The 26425-nt window shown below is 44.0% G+C and overlaps 1 protein-coding gene across 6 annotated transcripts in view; it reads left to right on the top strand.

Annotated features, from left to right (window-relative positions):
• Positions 1 to 26425, top strand: part of FAM185A (family with sequence similarity 185 member A) — a 67647-nt gene that overhangs the window by 20938 nt on the left and 20284 nt on the right. For 4 of the 6 annotated variants that reach the window (XM_087873333.1, XM_087873334.1, XM_087873336.1 and 1 more), the window contains one exon: positions 10251 to 10292. In XM_087873333.1, coding sequence (XP_087729459.1) covers positions 10251 to 10292 — 42 coding nt within the window. Of the gene's footprint in view, positions 1 to 10250; positions 10293 to 11526; positions 11960 to 26425 lie in introns of those variants that run through there. The other 2 variants (XM_087873337.1, XM_087873338.1) reach the window with 2 other exon arrangements.

The raw sequence follows: 26425 nt of genomic DNA on the forward strand, positions 1-26425 counted from the left end.
CTCTCCCAACCCATCCCTGCATTAAAAACCATTTCATTTTCTTTTCTAATGAACTGGACAGGTTGGCTCAAACTTTTGGCTGTTATAGGCCAATGGTTCGAAAAGAGCCAAAAAGACTGGGCAAGCCACACAGGCTCGAGTAAATAAATAAAAACTTGATGTTTTTAAATTAAATTCCGAGGAATAGCCATGCTGAACTGTGAGGTCTCGTTCAAAAAAAATTTTTGATCGATAGGTTTTAATGTAGACAGCTGAGTTTGAATATAAATTTGGCTGTCATAAAAGGCTGTTTTGGATACTTTCAGGCAAAACATAAAGTTTTCTGTTTCCACACTCTCCCTGTAAAAACACATAATTTTGTGTGGCAGGATATAGCAAAAAGCTTAAGTGTCACAGCCAGTTTAAAGAAGATAATTTGAACACTGATGCCATTATTCTGCCTGGTTTTTGCTATACAATGTTCTAGAAATATCAGGCTGAGATATATGTCCCATATGTTTGAGACTAACTGAACATGCTTTATTCTTGAGCATACATGTAGAAGGCTGTGTTGATGACTTATGTTCCATGGGAAATTAAAATGATATACTGTATTTTCCGGAGTATAAGATGCACCTTTTTCCCCCTAAAAGGGGGTGAAAATTTAGGTGCGTCTTATACACCGAATGTAGCCCCGCTCACCCACTGGCCCCCACCCTTTGGCCTCTGCCTCGCAGCAGTTACCTCCTTGCAAGCAAACAGCAAGAAAAAAACAGCTCCTTTCAGCTTCAGCACAGCCTAACTAGTACAAGTTGATTGGATCGGCCTCCCGACTCTCAGCTGATTTGCTCTCAGCTGTTTTGCAGGGCCTCTGCTGCTTGCCTCAGGGAGGTAAATTGCTGGGAGCAGATTTTTTTTTTCCCTTGGGCTAATCAAGCTATGCTGAAAACGAAACTGAAAGTAAAGCAGGATGTTTGCTGCAAGGAGGCAAAATTGCTCAGAGGCAGATTTCTTTTTTCTTCTTTTCCTCACCAAAAAAGGTAGGTGCGTCTTATACTCCGGTGCGTCTTATATGCCAAAAAATACGGTAAGTCTTTGACTTATACCTTGTTTTCCCGAAAATAAGACCCAACTGGAAAATAAGCCCTAGCAGGATTTTTTGGGATGCTCGTAATATACCCCAAAAATAAGCCCCAGTTAAGATTGTCAGCAGATGGAGGCGTTTAGTACTGAATTTCCCCCAAAATAAGACCTAACCAGAAAATAAACCATAATGCGTCTTTTGGAGCAAAAATTAATATAAGACCCAGTCTTATTTGGGGGGAAACACGGATACCGTGTTTCCCTGAAAATAAGACCCTGTCTTATATTTTTTTGAACCCTGAAATAAGCGCTTGGCCTTATTGCCATGCGCTCACAAGCCCGATTGGGCTTATTATTAGGGGATGTCTTATTTTTGGGGAAACAGGGTAGCATTTCATTTAGTGACCGTTCAAAGTTACAACGGCTGTTTTAAAAAAAAGGACTTACGACCGTTTTTCACACTTGCAACATCCCCCATGGTCATGTGATCAAAATTAGACCATTTAGCGACCGACTCATATTTATGACGGATTGCAGCATCCCGGGATCACGAGATCCCCTTTTGGACCTTCTGACAAGCAAAATCAATCAGGAAACCAGATTCACTTAATAACCGTGTTACTAATTGAACAACCTCAGTAATTCACTTAGCAACCGTGGCAAGAAAGGTCGTAAAATGGGGGAAAACTCACTTATCCACTGTCTCGTTTAGGAACAGAAATTTAGGGGTCCATTTTTGTTGTACGTCAAGGACTGTCTACCAGGGGGGAAAAACCCGAGATATATTAATATGGAGTCAATTATGACAGCTGGTGTGTTCATGTTTAAGAAAGTTGTTGGAAAGTTTGCTTAATTTCTTTGTTTTGAATCCATCTTTTGGAGCCTTCAATCAGTGGATTTTTATTCTTTCTGTAAAATCATGGCTGGAAACGACTCAATTTTGAACCGTCCTGCTCATCTGGAGCAGCGAAGATCTTTCTGCTTGAGATCAACAGTTCCATCATAAATGTTTTCCGGTGGAAAGATCTTCCATGACTTCAGTGGAACTTATTCCTTGAAACGTGGCTTAAAGATGACAAGCATATGTCCTTTCTGTTAAAAAAATGAGCTGCCCCATTTGGATCAACCTTGCTTGAAGTTGATTAGGAATCTATCCATTAGGAATATTTATTTATTTATTTATTTATTCAATTTATATACCGCCCTTCTCCTAGTGGACTCAGGGCGGTGCACAGCCAGAACTAAAATACATAACAATACAAAATTTAAAATTAATTAAAAGAATTATATACTTTGGCCCGAATTAAAACAATACGAATTAAAACCCATTAACAGATTAAAACTAAGCAATTAATAACAATTAAAAACTAAAAAGTAGTAGTCCTTGAGTTACGACCACACAGTGGAGCCCAAAATTTATGTTGCTAAGTGAAAACATGTGTTAAGTGAGTTTGGCCGTCTTTTACGACCTTTCTTGACGCGGTTGTTAAGTGAATTATTGCATTTATGGGTTTTTTTTGTTTTATTAGACAAGTTTTATTGAAAAAGTTTTCTTTTCATCATATATATTTTATAAACTGAGCGCTGACCAGGTCACATCTCACACGTCTTATATATAATCCAAATCATCATTATACTATATCTTAATCTTCCCGGTTTTTTCCCAATATTTATCACTTTTATACATCCTTTATCACAAATTTATCATTTCTCTCCATCTCTACTTATTTCAACTTCTGCCATATTATTTTCCTTCCATCCTTTTTTTATCCTGTTCAGTTTTATTTTTAAATAACATCACTTCACGCTTTGTGCTTCTTCTCTATTACAATCACTCCCGTTGTTTACATTCTTCCTTCATTTCCGGAAATATCTCTCTAATCCTTGCATTTGTTAAGTTAGTAACATGGTTCTTAAGTGACTCTGGATTCCCCGTGGACTTTGCTTGCCAGAAGTTCGCAAAAGCGGATAGCGTGACCTGTTGTGGCTTCGTTACCTGAGCCTGTGTCATCGTCAGGAGAGGACTCCGAGAGTGAAGGAGAGGAGTTGGCAAGGCCTCCCTCTCCAGGACCCTCCTCTCTGGCAATGCCTTCGGTGTCTGCCGAAGGGCAAGAGATAGGGCCGGAGCCAAGGACGTCCACGCAGCCACAGGTGGACAGTGATGAGGGAAATGAGTCTTGGCTCGATCCTCGGCAGCGTCACAGAGATAAGCGCGCGCAACAAGAAAAGGCGTGCCAGGGATTAAGCTGAGTCACTGGACCACACCCCACAGGGTATAAAAGGGGGTGAGGTGGCCATTCAGACTCTGTGATGGACAAAACTAACTACTATCAAGTCACATTGCATTTTTGGAAACAACATTATCGGCCTTGGATTTATTTTACGAACTGGACAATTCTTGACTGTGTGTATTTTGTTTGTGAGTAAAGTTCTTGGCAAGCAGCTACTGGGTTGCTGCCAAACGTCTTCTCGGAAGAATTGGTTGTCTGCCAGTTTATTTAACCCCCGGCTGTCTGTTTGTGTGCGTGTGTGAGACGGGGACAGAACATGACCCTGCAACCGTCGTAAATGTGAACCAGTTGCCAAGCGTCTGAAATTTTGATCATGTGACCAGGCGGGGTGCTGCAACAGTCGTAACTGTGAGGACCAGTCACAAGACACCTTTTTCTCAATGTCATTGTAACTTTGAATAGTTATTAAAGGCATCTATTTATTAACCTATTAACTCAACTTCACTCAGTGACCATTCAAACAGTGGTGGGTTTCTACCGGTTCGCCCTGGTTCGGGGAAACCGGTAGTAGCAGCGGCGGGAGGCTCCGCCCACCCGCCCGGATGTCATCACAGATACTTTGCGCATGCGCGATTCCGAACCAGTAGCAAAGGCAAGTGGAACCCACTACTGCATTCAAAGTTACAACAGCTCTGGAAAAAAATAAATTAGAATGTTTTCACACTTACGACCGTTGCAGCATCTCCATAGTCACGTGATTGAAATTTGGGTGCTTGGCAACTGATTCATACTTATGACGGTTGCAACATCCTGGGGTCATGCGACATCCCCCTTTTGCAAGCTTCTGACAAAGCAAAATCAACGGGGAAAGCTAGATTTCCTCGTTGCCAATTTAAACAAGGGCAGTGATTCACTTGACAACTGTGGCAAGAAGAGTTATAAAACTCACTTAACAACATGGCCTCCGTTGTGGCCGTATGTGGAGAACTACCTGTGGTTTAGATTCCTCAGACTGGGCAGAATAAAAAAAAAACTATCAATAAACGGCTTTCTTAAGAACGAGAGATGTTTGAGGATGCAGGCTTCCGTAGAGAAAAATAGCTTTGACTTCTATCTTCGTTTTTAAGCAGTACAATGTAGTACGTGCAGGAAAATGTTTCCAATTATTGTTCAGGGGGAACAGAAAATAGAAATGAATCAAATTGCTTCTGTCAATACTCCATGACTATTGCCCCAACTTTGCATTTGCTGGATGTCAGCCATAGTGGCAAATCAGATAATATAAGATAATATGTATTTCCATTGGAGACAGCATGAAAATGACGGAGTTTATTACTGTATATCCTGTTTTTTGGTGGAATAGTTACTGGACTGCACCATTTTTATGAAAGCTCCTCTTCCAAACGACATGTTGAATTTTCTGCACTTGATTTAATTTTGCCAGACTTGGTTGATTCTAAAACATTGTATGTTTTCTTGACGTTACAAACTCAAAGTGACAATGGATATTGCTGCTTGACAAGAAGAATGCAAAACAGATCCTTTTCAAATTGAGCCACTGAAATATTAGGTTGCTATTATATAATTGCTTTATTTGCAATATTTGCGGTGGTGCAATGTGTGTTTTCAATTTATTTGGTTCTCGTTAATTATTTTTAACCGGTTTGAACATCACGGCTTAGGAAGAGTAGGAATCCAAGAAATAAATGAATTACAAAAATTTGCTAGCGCTTGGGAGCGATCCCAATGCGGTGAAGAATCGAAATGAGGAGCTGCTGTGTTAAAACAAAAATAAGAATGGAAGCAGCATTTGAATTAATGCTAATAAACTAGTCTGTGCAAAAAAGGTTATGATACCCTTAAAATACATTTATGTATTTGGTACTCTGAAAAATATTTTAGCTGGGCGAAAAACAACCTGGAAGTTGCTGAATTATACCTCCTAGCATCTCCTACCGTTTTCCAAGTTGCAATTGAAAAATGGTAGATTATAGTTAAGCAATGTTCTATCTCAGGGGTCTGCAACCTTAAATACTCAAAGAGCCATTTGGACCCGTTTCCCACAGAAAAGAAAACACCGGGAGCCACAAAACCTGGGTGGGCGTGGCAAACTCGATGTCACTCATCTCCACCAGTCACATGACCACCCCCTAGCCACACCTACCCAGCCAGTCATTAGGGCAGAGAACCGGTTGTTAAAAAACACCGGGAACCACAAAATTCTTTTGACATCTCTCTCTCTCTCCCCCTCCCTCCCTCTCTCCCCCCTCTCCCTCTCTCTCTGTATCTCTCTATGTCTCTCTCTCTCTCTCCCTCTCTGTATCTCTCTATGTCTCTCTCTCTCTCCCCCTCTCTCTGTATCGCTCTATGTCTCTCTCTCTCTCCCCCTCTCTCTGTATCTCTCTATGTCTCTCTCTCTCTCCCCCTCCCTCCCTCTCTCCCCCCTCTCTCTGTATCTCTCTATGTCTCTCTCTCTCTCCCCCTCTCTCTGTATCTCTCTATGTCTCTCTCTCTCTCCCCCTCTCTCTCTGTATCTCTCTATGTCTCTCTCTCTCCCCCTCTCTCTGTATCTCTCTATGTCTCTCTCTCTCTCTCTCCCCCTCCCTCCCTCTCTCCCCCCTCTCTCTGTATCTCTCTATGTCTCTCTCTCTCCCCCTCTCTCTCTGTATCTCTATGTCTCTCTCTCTCTCCCCCTCTCTCTGTATCTCTCTATGTCTCTCTCTCTCTCTCCCCCTCCCTCCCTCTCTCCCCCCTCTCTCTGTATCTCTCTATGTCTCTCTCTCTCTCCCCCTCTCTCTCTGTATCTCTCTATGTCTCTCTCTCCCCCTCTCTCTCTGTATCTCTCTATGTCTCTCTCTCTCTCCCCCTCTCTCTCTGTATCTCTCTATGTCTCTCTCTCTCTCGCCCTCTCTCTCTGTATCTCTCTATGTCTCTCTCTCTCCCCTTCTCTCTGTATCTCTCTGTGTCTCTGCCCAGGCCGCTTCTCCATCCCCCACCGTCCACCCTTACCTTCTCAGGCCAGGTGAGGAGTGACTGAGAGGGGAGGGCAAGGGATGGGGCCAGCCAGTGGTGGGATCACCTGACAGGGTGCCACAGCAGAGGGCCCAAAGAGCCGCATGCGGCTCTGGAGCCACAGGTTGCTGACCCCTGCTCTATCTCAAAGTAGTAGGCCAGTCTACGAATGGTGGTTTGATTACAAGATAGCTCCCCGATTCTGTCTGTTTACCAGCAGGCCAGCCAAGACTTCTTCAATTCAGTCTTTACGCCTTATCTAAGAGACGATCACTGCATCTTGGAAAATTTATTCTTCCTGGGATTAATTTAGAGCCAGATCTTGCCTGGAATCTGCCAAGCAAACCACAGATCTGCTCTTAGTCGTGAGAGAGAGAGGGAGGGAGAAAGAGAAAGAGAAGGAGGGAGATTCAATAAAATAAAAGGAAGCTACAATTTGATAAAAATAGCACTATATTCCTGCAACCAAGTGTGGAAAATAAATTTGGCACTGGTGGAAAGTCTTTGGCATTAGTTTGTAACGGAACTGTAACTGCTATAACTTTTCTCAAATTTTTTTTACTACCGTTTCTGTGGGTGTGGCTTGGTGGGCGTGATGTGGCTTGGTGGGCGTGGCTTGGTGGGTGTGGCAGGGGAAGAATACTGCAAAATCTCCATTCCCACCCCACTCCAGGGGGAAGGATATTACAAAATCTCCATTCCCACCCTACTCCAGGGGAGGGATATTGCAAAATCTCTACTCCCACCCCACTCTGGGGCCAGCCAGAGGTGGTATTTGCCAGTTCTCCGAACTTCTCAAAATTTCCGCTACCGGTTCTCCAGAACCTGTCAAACCTGATGGATTTCATCCCTGATCCCCGTGGTCATGTGATCAAAATTCAGACGCTTGGCAACTGACTCATATTTATGATAGTTCCATCCCGGGATCATGTGATCCCTTTATGGAATAGAATAGAATAGAATTCTTTATTGGACAAGTGGAATTTGTCTTTGGTGTATAGGCTCTCAGCGTACATAAGGAGAATAAAATACATTCATCAATAATAAAAAGATACAACACTTAGTGATAGTCAAGGTTAGTAATAAGCTATCAAATCGTGTTGAGAGATACAAGCACATGGTTATAGTAATAAGTGGGAAGAGATAGATACTAGTAAGGAAGAGACAAATAATAGTAATACAGTCTTAGTAAATAGTTTGACAGTGTTGTGGGAATTAGTTGTTAAGCAGAGGGGAAAAACTCTCCTTGTGTCTAGTTGTTCTGTTGTGCAGTGCTCTATAGCGTCGCTTTGAGGGTAGGAGTTGAAACAATTTACAGTATGTCCAGGATGCGAGGGGTCTGTAAATATTTTCCCAGCCCTCTTTTTGACTCGTGCAGTATACAGGTCCTCAATGGAAGGCAGGTTGGTAGCCATTGTTTTTTCGGCAGTTCTAATGATCCGTTGAAATCAGTGTTTGTCTTGTTGGGTTGCAGAACCAAACCAGACAGTTATGGAGGTGCAGATGACAAACTCAATCATTCCTCTGTAGAATTAACATGGGTCCTTATAACAAGCAAAGTCAATGGAGACGCCAGATTCACTTAACATCCATGTTACTAACTTAACAACTGCAGTGATTGACTTAACAACTGTAACTGAGCAATAAAAATTTTGGATTCAGTTGTGATCATAAGTCAAGGACTATCTGTATATTTCGGTACGTTCAATAATACAGATGGTTTCATCTGTATTTATGTGAATGGGGTGTGTGGTACATATTTGTAGGAAAAGAGCAGGCAGAGTTGTGGGGGGCGGTTAAGCAAATCATTAGCCTAGAATCATTACATTCCCACAAATGGTCCAAGTTCAACTTCTCTTGAATTGTGTCAACCCTCATCTGGCCGCAGTTTAATACTGAAACTTACCTAGTTGAGTATAGATTCTTGTGTGTAAGCTTGAGTAATAAATATTCTGCACCAGGAGTGAAATGCTCCCAGTTCGGACCGGATTGCCCGATCCGGTAGCGATGGCAGCGGGTGATTCAGAGAACCTGTAGCAAAAATCTCTGCACCCCACCATGTCCAGCTGAGCCACACGATAATCAGAGGCTGTTTCTTTTACTTTTAAAAGCATTTTTTCTACAACTTCTTTGGCCGAAAAATGCTTTGAAAAGTAAAAAAAAAAAAGCCTCTGATGATCATGCGGCTCGGCTGGGATCGTCAGAGGCTTTTAAATGCATTTTTTCTACAACCTCTTCAGCCGAAGAGGTTGCAGAAAAAAATGCTTTTAAAAGCCTCCGACGATCCCAGCTGAGTTGCCTGATCGTCAGAGGCTTGTAAAAGCATTTTTTTCTGCAACCTCTTCGGCCAAAGAGGTTATAGAAAAACTGCTTTTAAAAGTTAAAAAAAAAAAAAAAAGTTGGCCACGCCCACCCAGTCACATTACCCCCCCAACTAAGCCACGCCCACAGAACCGGTAGCAGTGGTGGGATTCAGCCAGTTCGCACCAGTTCGGGAGAACCGGTTGTTAACTTTCTGAGCAGTCTGGTGAACAGGTTGTTGGAAGAAATCATTAAGGCAGAGAACCAATTGTTAAATTATTTGAATCCCACCACTGACTGGTAGTAACAAACTTTAGATTTCACCCCTGTTCTGCACCGCAACTTAACGTACAATCCTGATCCTTTGTACTACGAATAAGAACTGATAATACTACGAATAAGAACTGTGAATAAGTAACTGCGAGAGGGATCTTGGAATCTTAGTGGACAACCAGCTAAATATGAGCCAGCAGTGTGAACCAGCAGCCAAAAAATCCAATGCAATCCTAAATTGCATTAACAGAGGGATACAATCAAGATCAAGTGAGGTACTAATACCACTCTATAAAGCCTTAGTAAGACCACACCTAGAATGCTGTATTCAGTTTTGGTCACCACACTATAAAAAAGAGGTTGAGACTCTAGAAAAAGTGCAGAGAAGAGCAACCAAGATGATGAGGGGACTGGAGGCTAAAAAATATGAAGAACGGTTGCAGGAACTGGGCATGGCTAGTCTAGTGAAGAGAAGGACCAGGGGAGACATGATAGCAGTCTTCCAATATTTGAGGGGCTGCCACAGAGAGGAGGGGGGGTCAAGCTATTTTCTAAAGCACCTGAAGGCCAGACAAGGAATAATGGATGGAAACTGAACAAGGAGAGATTTAACCTGGAAATAAGGAGAAATTTTCTGACAGTGAGAACAATCAACCCATGGAACAGATGTTGCCTTCGGAAGTTGTGGGAGCTTCACCACTGGAGGCTTTCAAGAAGAGGTTGGACTGCCATTTGCCATAAATGGTGTAGGGCAGTGATGGCTAACCTTTTTGCCATCGCGTGCCAGGAAGGGGGGGGCCGGGGAGGTTCGCGAGTGTGCACGTGCCCACACCCATAATTCTATGTACCCGGCCCTGCGCATGCATGCATGATCCTCCCCTCCCTGCTCCCCACTCCTGGCAAACAATGGCCCAGTAGGCCCATTTTTCTTTCTCACTTGGCTCCAGATCCTCTCTATGCATCTGGGGAGGCCAAAAACAGCCTTCCCCACTCCCTCGGAGGCCCGAAACGGTCCGTTTCCCAACTTCCGGTTGGACAGGAAGTGACATTTTTTGTTGTTCCCAGCCTCCAGAGACTGCTAGAGAGGCTGAGCTGGCGTGCCAGGTGGACATGGCTCCATGTGCCACCTGTGGCACTCGTGTCATAGGTTCGCCATCATGGGTGTAGGGTCTCCTGCTTGGGCAGGGGGTTGGACTAGATGACCTACAAGGTACCTTCCAACTCTGTTAATCTGTTAAAACCTCTGATTCAATTCATAGCTAGTTTCAATCCCCCTTTAGGGCTTCTTGCTTCATGCGCTACTATGAATTGTGCTGTGTGAAGTGACCCTCACATTTTAAGATACCCACTGCTCTTCCAATTTTGTTACAGGTGATACTACCTTGGAGACCAAAACAGGGAGCATCACAGTTGGTAAGTTCTTGTTCTCCTTTTCTTGTTCACGCCCTTGTTTTTTTAATTAAAACACCCCTGCTGAATCGGTTCTATGGATTGAAAATTTGGGCAGCTGTGACTGGACGTCCTTTAATGAATTTGGATTCAACGGTTCGTCTGCGGTGATTTCAGCTCCACGATTGCCAAGTTTTACTACAAGCTCAAGACAGATTGGATGTAATTCACCAGGGCTTTATAGCAGGGTGGCAGTTAAACCCATTGGCAGGAAATAGGTATGTTCATACCTCACGCTAAGCCACCCTGCTGTTTATTTGATTTTTGGGCTCGCATCTTCTGTGAATCCTTTCGTTGTAAGTTTATAAACCATGAATTATGATGTGGCTCAGTGGGTGATAATCCTTCGCTGTGCTCCAAACGAACGGGTTGCTAAGCTTATTACTTCAGCGTCTTCACGGTTCAGATATTTGCAGGGAAATAGTCTAGACCAGTGTTTCTCATATTTGGCAAATTTAAGATGTGTGGATTTCTGCCTGGGGAATTCTGGGAGTTACTTAACGTAACTTTGAGAAACACTGATCTGGTTGTGTTCTGACCTAGGCTTCCTTAGAAATTAAATAGCAGAAACATTGTCCCGGCAAACCTCGTTAATTCATACGGCTGTAAATTACTTTCATTTACAGTCCTCAAGGCTTGATAAACAGTCTTTCAGAGGAAGGTAATCGACACCCACCTATCTCACGTGGAACGCTGCCAGAAAGCTAATTTCCAGACGCAGGGCAAGGCCAAACTTGGCACAGAGTCACAAACAGACACAAAGAGCCTGGTGGCGCAGCAGACTAATAGCCTGTTATTAACATTCAGCTGCCTGCAATTACCGCAAGTTCGAATCTCGCCAAGGCTCAAGGTTGACTCAGCCTTCCATCCTTTCTAAGGTGGGTAAATTGAGGACCCAGTTTGTGGGGGCAATAAGCTGACTTTGTATAAATATACAAAAGTATGAAGGCTATTGCTTAACGCATTGTAAGCCGCCCTGAGTCTCCGGAGAAGGGCGGCATATAAATCAAATTAAAAAAAAAAAAAAAAAAAAAAAACAGAAGTTTCAAATCTTGAATCGGCCAGATGAACTATTTGCTTCCTGCAAAAGCTCACGTCCCTTTCGCTTCTCTTTTATGTCTTATGGGAGGGGCCAATCATCTCCAAGCCTTACTCCCAAGTCGACCCTGTTTCCTTAATTGTTCCTGTGTCCTGGCAGCTCTGCGCATGCTCACACTGGGAACAGGCTCCCGCTGTTCTTCTGCCTCGCTGATGTCAGACTCCGGAGAACTACCAGATGGCCTTGGCCCCCTCTCTGCCTCTGACTCAGAGCCCTCGTCCGAGCCTTCCCCAGACTCCAGGACTGGCTCACGTTCCTCCCCACTGTCCGAATCTCCTGCCAGCTCTGCTGGCCGCTGGCGGGCCACAACAGGTTGAAAAAAAAAATCTGTTGTTGAATGGCCATATCAAATTAAGGTCAGATGACAACCTATGAAAAACTGCTGTTGTTGTTTTAACCATTGAGTTGTGTTATTAATTGTGTTTGTGTGTGTGTTAACTTACTTAAACTGAAAGGTCTCGGGCATTTTGGCTTCCCTGTGTATATTTATTTTGAATGCGGCGGGTTCCCAGATTAAAATTAAACAGCATCAGAATTCAGTGTGGTCTTATCAAATGATCTAAACTTGTTAATCAGTTGTCCGTTCTTGTACTTTGGCACTTAGCATAAGTAAGCAATTATTTCTCAGTGGTGTGTTGGCAAGCAAAAGAAATTTATTTTGATAGGGCGCTAAGTCAGGGGGTTTCAAACTTTTTCCAGAATGCAGAATTTCTTCCCTAGATCCCGAGGATTTCAGTCAATTAATCCCGTGGAAAAAGGAAGCATCTTGTTTAACAGAATAACAGAGTTGGAAGGGATCTTGGAGGTCCTCTAGACTGCACCCCCTGCTCAAACAAGAGGCCCTATACCATTCTAGACAAATAGCTGTCCAATCTCTTCTTAAAAACCTCCAGGAATGGAGCACCCACAATTTCTAGAGGCAAGTTGTTCCACTGATTAATTGTTCTCACGGTCAGGAAGTTTCTCCTTAGTTCTAAATTGCTTCTCTCCTTGATTAGTTTCCACCCATTGCTTCTTTTCCTGCCCTCAGGTGCTTTGGAGAATAGCTGGACTCCTTCTTCTTTGTGGCAGCCCCTGAGATATTGGAAGACTGTTATCATGTTGCCCCTAGTCCTCCTTTTCATTAAATTAGACATACTCAATTCCTGTAACCGTTCCTCATCCAGTCCCCTAATCATCTTTGGTGCCCTTCTCTGCACTCCTTCCAAATATTGAAAGAGAATTAGCATATAGGTTCTACCATCCAAAGGCAGAAACTAAGAGATCTAGAATAATTTAGACCCGGTGTCTGCAACCTGCAGCTCCGGAGCCGCATGTGGCTCTTTGGGCCCTCTGCTATGGCTTCCTGTTGGATGATCCCACCACTGGCTGGCCCTACCCGTCACTCTCCCCTCCCAGTCACTCCTCGCCTGGCCTGAGAAGGTAAGGGCGATGGCAGGGGATGGAGAAGCGGTCGGGGCAGAGACAGAGATATACAGAGAGAAGGGGAGAGAGGGAGAGAGAGAGAGAGAGAGATAGAGAGATAGAGCGGGGAAGAGGGAGGAGGGGGTAGGGAGGAAGAGAGAGATTTCGAAAGGTTTTTGTGGTTCCCGTTGTTTTTTAGCAACTGGTTTTCTGCCCTAATGACCGACTGGGTAGGTGTGGCTAGGGAGGTGTCATGTGACTGGTGAAAGTGAATGTCGAGTTGGCCACGCCCACTGAGGTTTTGTGGCTCCTGGTGTTTTCTTTTCTGTGGGAAATGGATCCAAATGGCTCTTTGAGTGTTTAAGGTTGCAGACCTCTGATCTAGACTCTACCCATTATCTTTTTGGACAGGTAAAATAGCTGTATTTACCTGTCTAAAAAGATGTCCTTGAAACCTCAGGAATTTTAATCTAGGCTGTAGCAACCCAGGGGAAAATAGATTCTTCTTTTGTTTTTAATAAGTCAAAACATTAGCTTGGATTCAACTGGAGGAGAAAATATTGTTAAAACATACACCCGAGACATCACACACGCCGATAATTCAGTCCAGATTGTTTTACCACACACAGGCAATTATTTCCATTTATCCAAAAATGAATTTATGGTGCTAAGTTTGTCTTGATGCATTTATCTCATTTATTAGTTGCATCTGGTTTTGTCTGAGATATCTACCGAACAATTTCGGGATCTAAAATCCCCTGCTGTTCTTTCTTTTGGCAGTTACCCTTAAATTGCTCTAATAATGTAAATTAATTTCCAATTAGTTGCCGATTGGTTTGGAAGCAAAAGTGCATTTCTAAAGATCATTCCTTTTCTGTCAAGTCTGTTCTGTCCTCATACCTTCGAGACCAACTTCTGCCACCAATAGCCTCCCACCGACCAGTCCGCTCCCACAGAGAGGGTCTCCTCAGGGTGCCATCGGCCAAGTTATGTCGGCTGGCGACACCCGGGGGGGGCCTTCTCTGTGGGAGCCCCAGCCCTGTGGAATGAACTGCCCCCGGAAATACGTAAGATCTCCGACCTCCGGGTGTTTCGCTGCGCACTGAAGACCCTGTTGTTCCGCCAGGCCGGGCTATCAACATAACGATTTTAAATTGGGGTATTTTAAATTTTTGGGATTTTAATTGGAGCCTAATTATTTAATGATTTTAAATTTTAATCGTTGTTTTGTTCTGTGTTTTTAAATAGGCTGTACACCACCCTGAGTCCTTCGGGAGAAGGGCGGTATAGAAATAAAATTATTATTATTATTATTGTTATACCACACATGCACCCCCACGGACGGCCCAGAGTTAATAAGCCACACGACAAAACTCTTTGAAGATAAAGCTGGCAGCACCCAGTGGCTAGCTGCCAATTCAGACTTTACTCACACAAAACAAAGATTAGACTGCAAGCATTCCGATAAAACAGGCAGAGTTTCAACAATACAAGAATTAATCCAAATGCAGTCCGATAAAGCAGGCAAAATCCAGTAACGCAGAGATCATGAATTATTTCCAGTTTTTGCTCGTCACAAACTGAACTGGCCACCACACCCACATTTATGCCCTGTGGGGTGTGGTCCAGTGACTCAGCTAATCTCTGGCATGCCTTCCCCTCTGCTGAGCACGCTCCTCCCTGCGCCTCTGCTGAGGGTCCAGCCAGCACTTATCTCCTTCGTCGCTGTCCACCTGTGGCTGCGGGGACGTGCTTGGCTCTGAGCCTATCGTTTGGCCTTCGGTGTCCTCCGGAGGCATTGCCAGAGAGGAGGGTCCTGGAGAGGGAGGCCTTGCCAACTCCTCTCCCTCACTCTCAGAGTCTGCATCTGTCGATAGCCCAGGCTCAGGCAACGGAGCCACAACAAAGTCTTCCTTTTGTGGAGATGCTGTTCCTGAACATCCAGAAAAATCACAATATCACAACCTCTTTACCTCACTCTGATTCTCCTGTCCTTAAGAAGGTAACTGATAGTCATCTTCTTTTAATGACCCCATAATCCCTTGCGGGGTGGAGTCTGGGCAACTGAATGGAGTTGAGTGTTTACTGGCCAGATGCCCTTCCTGTCACCAATGCAGAGTTTTGTTCAGCAGATATATTCTCATTGTGCCCAGAGAGAGAGAGAAATATCTGCCTCCACCTAGGATCGAACTCACAGTCTCCTAATTGTGAGGCAAGAGCACCACCTCCAGGCCACCGCACCACTCAAGAAGGTAACTGATAATGCTTTAATTAATGAGTTTCTTGAGATCTTGATGAATGTTAGCATCCAAGAATCTAAATATTACCAATTCCAAGAACCAAGGATGTTTGAATGCCGAGTCTGGGAAACGTTAAATTTAGACACAGATGTCAAAAAGTTGCTTCTCCTTTATATTTGTCTCACAGCATTTTTCCTCTCGCCTGCGGGCCAGTTAATCTTGATCTGTTAAAGAGATTTTGAAGTTAGAAAGAAAGCTTGATAGGAGAAAAACTTCACATTCTTTCTGAGGGAGCATTTGTTGAATTTTTCATTGCTGAGGTTTCTCTCCTCCATTCGAATCCAAGCTTATGTTTTGACTTACTAAAAAAACAAAACAAGAATCTCTTTTCCTCTGATGATGTGCCCAATTCTTGCAACTACTCATCATCCAGTCCGGTGGTGGGATTCAAATTTTTTTACTACCGGGTCTCTGGGCGTGCCTTGGTGGCCGTGGCATGGCTTGGTGGGCATGGCAGGGGAAGGATACTGCAAAATCTCCATTCCCTCCACACTCCAGGGGAAGGATATTGCAAAATCTCCATTCCCTCCACACTCCAGGGGAAGGTTACTGCAAAATCCCCATGGAGTGGGGTGGGAATGGAGATTTTGCAGTATCCTTCCCCTGGAGTGGGTTAGGAATGGAGATTTTGCAGTATCCTTCCCCTGGAGTGGGTTAGGAATGGAGATTTTGCAGTATCCTTCCCCTGGAGTGGGTTAGGAATGGAGATTTTGCAGTATCCTTCCCCTGCCACATCCATCAAGCCACACCCACCAAGAGACACCACGCCCACCTAGCTACGCTCACAGAACCACTAGTAAAAAAAAATTGAATTCCACCACTGATTAATAGGTATGTCAACTGAAAGGAGACGATCTTATGTCTACACTGGTGGCTCTTGATAGCTCCATTATAAGAGATCTTAAATTTTATTTGACTGCCCCAACTAAACACATCACAGTTACTCTACAGGAGGGGTATCCAACCTTGGCAAGACTTGTCGACTTCAACATGGCTTGCCTGAGGAATTCTGGGAGTCCTGCTGTAGAGTAATTGTGATGTGTTCAGTTGGGGCAATCTAATATAATTTAAGATCTCTTACAATGGAGCTATCAAGAGCCACCAGACTGTTGTGGTCTGCCGGCAGCCTGCGGAGCTGGCAGCGGAGTCAGACAGTGAGGAAGTTGGGGAGGAACATGGCCCAGTCCTGGAGTCTGGGGAAGGTTCGGATGAGGGCTCTGCGTCGGAGGCAGAGAAAGGGGCATCTGGGAGGTATGTGCTGCCTCCGGAGCGTCCAGAGTCAAACCTCAGTGAGGCAGAGGAACAGGGAGAGCCTGTTCCCAGTCTGCACATGCGCAGAGCTGCTAGAAGGCAAGAACAGTTAAAACAAAAGGGACGACTCAGGAGTAAGGCTTGGAGATGATTGGCCCCTCCCATAAGACTTAAAAAAGGAGCAAAGGCACCTGGGCCTTTGCAGGAAGCAACGTTGTTAATTCTGTGCAGTTTAAAGTCTGAAGCTCTGTTTGATTCTGGGCTCCGTGTGGCTTTGCCAATGAGGTCTTTGGCAGCGCGTCAAGTGAGATAAAGGTGGGTATTATCAGCCTTATCCCGAAGACTCTTTACAACTATGTGAGACTCATCTGTCAATGAACAGAATTCACAGCTGTTGCAATAAAAGAGATTTTTGGAACTAGTCGTGTGTTTTACTGACTCAGGAAGCCTAGGTCACAACACAGAGTAGACATGAGATAGTCTCCTTTCAGTTGAGATACCTATTAATTCATGTGCAGGACCATGCTGTCTCCTTGGCAACAACCTGCAACTGGTTACAACGATCTTTTTCCAGGATATCTACAAGCTTGAGGATTCCTTGGTGGTCTCCCATCCTAGTACTAACTAACTTGCTGAAACCTTGGTAGATCTTCCAACGAACAGCACCAGTCACTTTTGCAGAGGTTTCCTAAGTTGAACCAAGCACAGGCCTTCACGGGAGCTCCCAGAGGATCCACAAGTCTCAGATTAGCAACTCTTTCCCCTCCTCCTCCTCCTCCGCCTTTCCTTATTTGTTAGAAGCCAGCCACAATTTCTTACAGCATGTCAACATCAGACTGGGCTCTGTTGGAAAGCGAATTGTGGATTGTTGGGAATTGTATGTTTCTCCCCCCCGTCCTGGAATTCCATGTGTTTCAGTCTGCTGACTTCACTGCTGTGGTTTTAAATTCTGTCCGTGCAACTTTTTCCAAGACTGATTAAAGTCAGATGGCTCGCTATTCAGTAAAATAGCTGGCAGGGCCAAAATGATGTAATCCAGAGGTAGGTTCTTGCCAAGATCTGGCTTCCTTCCCCCTCCTTTCAGCCACTGCCCAACTTTTGTGAACCCCCAAAATGTTTTCACCTCCTCGGTACAAAAGACAGATCACTCATCCCAGCAGAAACAGAACCGAAGCCTTAAGCATACAGAGAATTTTAGAAGGGAAAAAAGCAAACACACACACACACATATATATATATATATATCCTAATACAATCTCATGCATAGAGAGACATATCTCTATGCACGAGATTGTATTAGGATATATATATACGTGTGTGTGTGTGTGTGTGTGTGTGTGTCTGTGTGTTTTTCCTCTAGCCAGGTTTTTCCTACGTAACCAAGGTTTTTCTGCAGCCCTAGCTCAGTAGAATCACATCCACTCAATTCTGGGCTTTTTTTCTTTTCTTTCTGGCAGCCAGCAAGTTCTTGCTGCCAGGTGAGAGACTTATATAGATCTATTTCTGGCTCGTTAGCCATCATCAGTAAGCCAAACCCACATCTCATGTATCCTCCCTGTAAAGGTACTGTAAAGGTTGTAAAGGTACTGTAAAGGCTGCCAGAAAGGAAAAAAAGCCCAGAATCGAGTGGATGTGATTCCACTGAGCTAGGGCTGCAGAAAAACCTTGGTTACGTAGGAAAAACCTAGCTAGAGGGAAAACACACATAAATCCTACGAAGAAGTAAGAAAATAGATACTGTACCTTTACAGGGAGGATACATGAGATGTGGGTGTGGCTTACTGATGATGGCTAACGAGCCAGAAATAGATCTATATAAGTCTCTCACCTGGCACCAGAACTTGCTGGCTGCCAGAAAGAAAAAAAGCCCAGAATCGAGTGGATGTGATTCTACTGAGCTAGGGCTGCAGAAAAACCTTGGTTACGTAGGAAAACCTGGCTAGAGGAAAAAAAAACACACACACACACACACACACACACACACACACACACACACACACACATATCTATCTCCTGATACAAACCAGGATGTGTATTTGCAGACACACATATACTGTATGTGTGGGCAAATGCACATCCTGGTTTGTATTAGGATCCTTACGCATACGGTCTCTCTTAAGCGACAGATAAAAATCTGCAACCCTGTTAGATCTCGGATGCATCGGTCCTTGACATGCTTTGGAAGTCCTTGCTCAAAACTTTGGTAGATTCTGAATGTCCTTGGCCCAGTGACCATCGCTTGGCCTCAATGCTTCTTCTGAAATATGTTCAAAAAAAGTCTTCTGAAACATATAGACAGGCAAACCAACAGAGGTGCAAAAGCAAAATGCCAAATTCTGACTTTCCAGATGAGAGAATCCCCAAAACTAGCTCAAAAATACGTGTGTGTGAGAGAGAGAGAAAGGTGGGGGGGAGGGGGGGAGGGAGAAGAGAGAGAGAGAGAGAATAGGAATAGGAATGGAATGGAATGGAATGGAATGGAATGGAATGGAATGGAATAGAAAATATGGAGTGGAGTGGAGTGGAGTGGAGTGGAAGGGAAGGGAAGGGAAGGGAAGGGAAGGGAAGGGAAGAGAAGAGAAGAGAAGAGAAGAGAAGAGAAGAGAAGAGAAGAGAAGAGAAGCTGGAAGGGACCTTGGAGGTCTTCTAGTCCAACCCCCTGCTCTAGCAGGAGAACCTATACCATTTCAGACAAGTGACTGTCCAGTCTCTTCTTAAAAACCTCCGGTGATGGTGCACCCACAACTTCTGAAGGCAAGACATTCCAATGGTTAATTGTCCTCACCGTTAGGAAGTTTCTCCTTAATTCCAGGTTGCTTCTCTCCTTGATTAGGTTCCATCCATGGTTTCTTGTCTTTCCCCTCTGGTGCTTTGGAGAATAAGTTGACCCCCTCTTCTTTGTGGCAACCTCTCAAATACTAGAACACTGCTATCATGTTGCCCCTGGTCCTTCTTTTCTCTAGACTAGCCAAACCCAAATCCTGCAACCGTTCTTTGTATGTTTTAGTCTCCAGGCCTTTAATCATCTTAGCTGCTCTTCTCTGCAACTAAGAGAAAGAGAGAGAACACTGTGGATTTTTCCTTTAATATTTCCCAGTAAAGATTTCCAGCATATCTCCATCATGTGAGAGAGTCCTCTGTGTCTCCATCCAGAAATTCTTTTCTTCCTAGAGCTAGGTAGCTATAGAGCAAGTAAACCAGGTTCAGAGGTGGTATTCAGCCGGTTCGGACCAGTTCACACAAACCCGTAGCGGAAATCGTAGGTGGGCCTGCCCACCTGCCCCAGCTTGATGCTGTTCTATTTTAGGCACGTTTTTGAGTCTGGGCACATGCGTGGAAGGCACACCCACCAGCGAGCAAAGCACATGCACGGAAGGCCGGGCGCGCGGACTCACATTTTCTGTGCTGGGTGAAATTAAATTATGTGAATCCCACTTCTGACCAGGTTGTAAAGATTCATTCATTCATCCATCCATCCATCCATCCATCCATCCATCCATTCATTCATTCATTCGATTATGTAGGATGGAGCCGGCTTGCTTTAATGGAAATTGACAGGAGAAAAAGCTCAGTAGCAAACATTCGCCCTTTATAGCCGTGTAATCAAACTAGGTTTTAAGGGACTAGTAGTAATTCCCAGAATTTATTAATTCATGCTGTGGGTCAACAAGAAATCCAGTGCTGACTCTAATGGTCCTCGTTGCCAGAATTATTTTATTCAGCAGAAAAGTGAGTTTAGTTATAAAGAGGAGAGAGAGAGAGAGATGTAAGAAACAAACAAAAAAGTCCAGGTTCTTTTTGCCAAAAGTTTGCTAGATTGTGGTCATAACTTTATTCAATGTTCTCCTAATTGAATTCTGCGCTGCGCTGTACTTGCACCCATCCCAACTGTTGGCAAACCGGAGAGAAATGGAAATAATTATAACCATCGAAGTGGACTTTTTTGCCATTATTCTGAGACTGTCCAGTTCTCTCCAGCCTCCTTGTTTTTTCAGTAGGTTTCAGTTCTTTGACATATATATATATATATATATATATATATATATATATATATATATATATTTGCTTCTCAACATAAGCCTGTTAGACTATCTCTCTTTAATATATTTCTATGCCATGATGCAATGATAGCAAATTTCTAGATCTTAATTAAATGTAATCCCTTTTAAGAGGTATAGGACCAATGTGTTGTAATTTCCCCGTTCTCTTTTGTTGTAGTTAGTTGCACAGTCAGCCAAATGGATTTGACAGTTATGTCCACCTATCATGTCCTTCCCAAGGCCCTGGGATAGGCATGCTTATATATGCATTCTCAGGTTCTAACAGGTTCTGGAGAACCGGTAGCGGAAATTTTGAGTAGTTCGGAGAACCGGGAGCAGGAAATTTTGAGTAGTTTGGAGAACTGGAAAATACCACCTCTGGCTGGTCCCAGAGTGGGATGGGAATGAGGATTTTGCAATATCCTCCCAGGAGTGGGGTGGGAATGGAGATTTTGCAGTATCCTTCCCCTGGAGTGGGGTGGAAATGGAGACTTTGCAGTATCCTTCCCCTGCCACACCCAACAAGCCACACCACGCCCACTAAACCACGCCCACAGAACCGGTAGTAAAAAAAAATTGAATGTCATCACTGATACACACATACATATACATAATTGGGAGGTTATGTATATTCAATTATGTAGTTCAATCCTAGGCAGTGGCAGATGTTTCCCTATCAAGGCACCAAGAGAAAATATATGCTGCGAACTCCACACAGGCATCAGGAAGGGCATCCGGCCAGTAAATTCTCAGCTCCATTCAGTCACCTCGACCCCACCCCAATAAAGGGGATTACAGGGTTGTAAAAAGAAAAAAAATGTATGTGTGTATCATTCTAGCCATTGTCTATCCCCTCCAGGATGAAGGCTTCTCCCACATGTTTCCAACGGATAAGGTCATGAGTTTTCTTTTGCCGATTGGACCCCCAAACTTGCTGATGTCGTATACGTAAACGAAAGTATACGATATCATCAAGAGAATAAAAAGAATTGAAATGGAAACGGGCCGGTCACATAGCAAAGAAGTTTGTTTGTTTATTTATTTATTTATTTATTTATTATTTATTTATTTATTTATTTATTTATTTATTTATTTATCATATTTCTATGCCACCCACTCTTCCGAGGACTCTGAGCGGCTTACAACAATCGACAGTATACTAAATAGCATATTGCCCCCTACAATCTGGGTCCTCCTTTTACCCACCTCGGAAGGATGGAAGGCTGAGTCAACCTTGAGCCGGTGAGATTTGATCTGCTGATCTGCTGAACTAGCAGTCAGCTGAAGCAGCTGCAGTACAGCACTCTAACCACTGCGCCACCTCGGCTCATTAAAGTGATAGCCAAGGCAGTCATAGAATGGATCCCACTTGATCAAAAGCGCCCACGAAAGAGACCTAAAACAAAATGGATGGACTTTTGTTATAAAACATAAAGCTGAAGAAAACAAAGAGTTCTCATCAGATGCTCCATATCCCCAAAAATTATCTGATCAAAATTGTCTTTTCCCTCTTCTGTGCTGGTTGAAATCTCTCGTAAGCACTACATAATTTATCATAGCCATCTATGTCTTTAAAAACCACTAATCTCGCTATATTCTTGCCCCCCCCCCCGCAAACTATCAATCACATGGCTCACCATAAGCCAGTTGAGCCTTGTGTCACTGTGTCCTTGTGGATACAGTCCAACTTAAATTGGCAGGTGCAACTAAGTCCCTCTAAAAGCTCTGGAATCAGAGATGGAATAACTAAAGCCTAACTGATTAAAGTGGGACTAATTAATATTGTGCTAGATAGATCAATGTTTCTTAAACATTTTTCTCTCAGGATCCCTTCCCACTTTTCATAATTACGGAGGATCCCAAAATACATTTTTGTTTGTTTGTTTGGGCTGTACTTATCAATATTTACCATATTAAAAATTAAAATTGATGCACCACTTCCGGAGCCTGGGGAGACCGTTTTCGTCCTCCCGGAGGCTCAAGAAAAGACTCCGGAGCCCGGGGAGGGCACAAACACCCCACCCACCCCCGCTGTGGTGCAGGAGGCCAACTAGGCCACACTTACCATGCCACGCCCACCCAGCAACCGGGGAGAGAACCCCTTGCTAAAATTTTTGAAGCCCACCCCTGGTTCTCCTCACGCATACAGTTTCAGTGTTTTTGCTCATATTGTCACTCCAATCCAAATCCTTGTGTATTACGGCAGCTGGAGCTTCAGTTTCTCCTTAAAAGAGCTAAAATCTAATTAATTAACGGTTCGTTGGGAAAGAAAGGGCCCAGCTTCCTCGAATAATGTGGAGGCGATCGCATGTCCAAGTCTATTTCTGTTCGTATCTTATGCCAGTGTGTTCTGTCCCCGTCTCACACGCACACACACCAACAGATGTCCAAGAGTTAAAAACCAAACCAGCTGACAAAATCCTTTTCCTTATGATAATGGAACTTGGCAGCAACCTAGTGGCTGCCTGCCAAGAGTTTATTACTCACGAAGGGAAGAGATAACATCTCTCCGCTTCTGGTACATCAAAGTAAATTGTTCAATAATTACAGAGTAATTTAAGTCCAAATATAATCCAGCAAAGTCTATAGCAAAAGTCCGGCAATGCAGAATGGCGTGGAAGCTTTCAGCTTTGTTCGTCACAAGGTTTGACTGGCTACCACGCTCCCTTTTATAGCCTGTGGGGTGTGGTCCAGTGACTCAGCCTAATCTCGGGCACGCTTTTCTTCTGTTGCGCGCGCTTATCTCTGCGACGCTGGCGTGGATCCAGCCAAGACTCATTACTCTCATCACTGTCCACCTGTGGTTGCGTGGACGTGCTTGGCCCCGACCCTATCTCTTGCCCTTCGGCGGACACTGAAGGCATTGCCAAAGAGGAGGGTCCTGGAGAGGGAGGCCTTGCCAACTCCTCTCCTTCACTCTCGGAGTCCTCTCCTGCCGATGACACAGGCTCAGGTAACGGAGCCACAACACAGTGTTTCTCAACTATGGCAACTTGAAAAATGTGTGCGGACTTCAACTCCCAGAATTCCCCAGCCGGTCATGCCGACTGGGGAATTCTGGGTCTTGGAGCCAACACGTCTTCAAGCTGCCAAGGTTGAAAAACTCCAACCTACAGTCTTGCATTCATGAAGCCCTTGAAGTCATTCTTGGCAAGAGGAATAAATCCAGAAAGGATATTTTCCATCCCATCCTTCTCCTGGGATATTTTGCTTTTTCCTTTCTTAATTATGATTCTTTAACTTTCTGTTTGGGAGATGTTCTAGCTGGCAGATTTAGGGAAGGCTCCTAAACTCTATATTTTTGTTTTTTTCCTAAGAAGATTCAAGACGGAAACACCCTATTAATTTGCGAACTGGGAACACATATTTCATATTTTACTGACTAAATCTGTGATTTATCATCCCCAGGGGTTATTTCCAAGCTAAGCAACAGTCATCTTCAGCCAGGGGCCTGTTCTCCTGTTAGGCAGAAGGGAGCCGCTGACTCCAAAAGCAGATTCTGGAGTGCCATAAAGGAGAGGAGGAAGACCATCTGACTTCCCTGAAATAGTCTACTAAACTCAGAATAACAGAATAATGGAAGGGACCTTGGAGGTCTTCTAGTCCAACCCCCTTCCCAGGCAGGAAACCCTATACCATTTCAGACAAATGGTTATCCAACATCTTCTTAAAAACTTCCAGTCTTGGAGCATTGACAACTTCTGGAGGCAAGTTGTTCCACTGATGAATTGTTCTAACTGCCAGGAAATTTCTCCTTAGTTCTAGGTTGCTTCTCTCCTTGATTAGTTTCCATCCATCGATTCTTGTCCTGCCTTCAGGTGCTTTGGAGCATAGCTTGACTCCCTCTTCTTTGTGGCAGCCCCTGAGATATTGGAAGACTGCTATCATGTCTCCCCTGGTCCTTCTTTTCATTAAACTAGACATACCCAGTTCCTGCAACCGTTCGTTTGTTTTAGCCTCCAGTCTCCCAATCCTCTTGGTTGCTCTTCTCTGCACTCTTTCTAGAGTCTCAACATCTTTTTTACATTGTGGTGACGCAAACTGGATGCCGTATTCCAAGTGTGGCCTTACCAAGGCATGATAAAGTGCTATTAACACTTCACGTGATCTTGATTTTACCCCTCTGTTTATGCAACCTAGAACTGTGTTGGCTTTTTTGGCAGCTGCTGCACACGGCTGGCTCATATTTAAGCGGCTGTCCACTAAGTCCTTCTTTTCATTAAACTAGACACACCCAATTCCTGCAATTGTTCTTCGTACTGTAAGGTCCGGCTATACGCTTAAGCTCTCAGTGAACCAAAAAGAAAGAGCTAAACGGAGGCTTGAATAAGAATCAACATTTAATCTTTGATCAAAGACAGAAGGCTGGGTAAAACCATTCCAAACACATACAAAGAGATATGTATATGGGAGGGTTCACACCTTCAGAGAAGATGTAACCACTTTTTATACCTTTAAAGCACCAGTTAAGCCCCCAACTCTGGCCCCTAATTTATGTTTGTGTATTCTTTGTTGCCCTGCAAAGGAATCTAAACTTCCAATTAGTCTTATCTTAAGCATTTCTTGGTTTACTTAATTGGCCACTTAGCCCCTGGCTCTGGAAGACAAAATCTTATCCAGATCAAACATAAATTAGGGCTGAGGTGTAAATTATCCCTTTGTTGATGGTTGTAGTTCCAACAGAGATACGTACCATGCTTTTAGATGGCACAGAAAGAGATTGATATGAGTTCAGGTCAAATGGCAGGGACATACGTTTGACAAATACCAGATACATTTCAGAGGCCTAATGACAATATGTTTGTAACAGGAGATACAAATAGAAAGGAATAATATATGTGATACAAATACAAAAGCACAATATATATGTTACAGGAACCTAATGATTACAGAATAACAAGCTTTTACTAAATCTAGTATATCAGTATTTTATATTCTACCTTTATTATTGTTTCCCTATAGTACATTTAGCCTCTAATCCAGGGATGTCAAACTCAAGGCCAGATGCGACCTGCGGGGTGCTTAAATCTGGCCCGCGGGACCGGCCTGGAAATATCAAAGGACCTGCCTACAGTGCCTCTGCTGGCTAAAACGAGCCGCATGCGGGCCCCCATGGCCTGTTTTTGGCCAGCAGAGTGCTGCTGGAGGCCAGAGAGGCTGAAAACAGCCCATTTTCGGCCCGTTTTTGGCCATCAGAGTGCTGCAAGAGGCCATGGAGGGCAAAAATAATGCATGAGGGAGCCATGTGTGGCCTCCGCACTCTTATTTTGGCTGGTAAAGTACTCCAGGAGGCCATTCAGGCCAAAAATGGGGCAGAGGGAGCCACAGGTGCCCCCCAGAACCCCGTTTTGGCCAGCAGGGTCCTGCAGGAGGCATCCGTCCCATCTCCCCCACCCCATGGAGGAGAACTACAATGCTGATCCGGCCCGCGAAGAAATCCAGTTTGACACCCCTGCTCTAAAATCGTCCTTTTTGTTCTTCTCCGAACTCTTTCTAGAGTCTCAACATCTGGTTTTTTTTTTATATCATGGCGACTAAAACTGGACGCACTATTCCAAGTGTGGTCTTACTCAGAGTCCACAAGGACATGTCTCCATCAATAGAGTTGAAGTGGATTCGCTTCTGCTCCTGGTTCTCTCCTGTCTTTTGCAGATACCGGACGAAATGTTCCATCAGCCTCGAGAATCAAAATAGTCGTTGCGACCCGCATTCCCATCTCCTTTCTCAAATGTCACCAAAATCCCTTTGGGTTTGGTGAGAAGGAAGCTGAGATTGAAGCTGTCATTACTAATGCTGATTCATGGCTGTATTTTTCCAGAAACCAGACGCTATATTTTGCCCCTCCTATTTTGTTCTTCTTCTTCTTGGTCCTCCTTTTTTTTTTTCCTTTCTTTCTTTTTTTTTTTTTTTGTACAGGGGTTAGAAAAGAGAATTTGGCCATATCTGTCATCCGAGAGCTTAGTTAAACGACAAGCTGTACGCTAATTCCCTTGAGATTAATAG

The sequence above is a fragment of the Pantherophis guttatus genome, chromosome 7 (genome assembly GCF_059756535.1).
Source record: "Pantherophis guttatus breed Tessera chromosome 7, ASM5975653v1, whole genome shotgun sequence".
Classification (NCBI taxonomy): Eukaryota; Metazoa; Chordata; class Lepidosauria; order Squamata; family Colubridae; genus Pantherophis; species Pantherophis guttatus.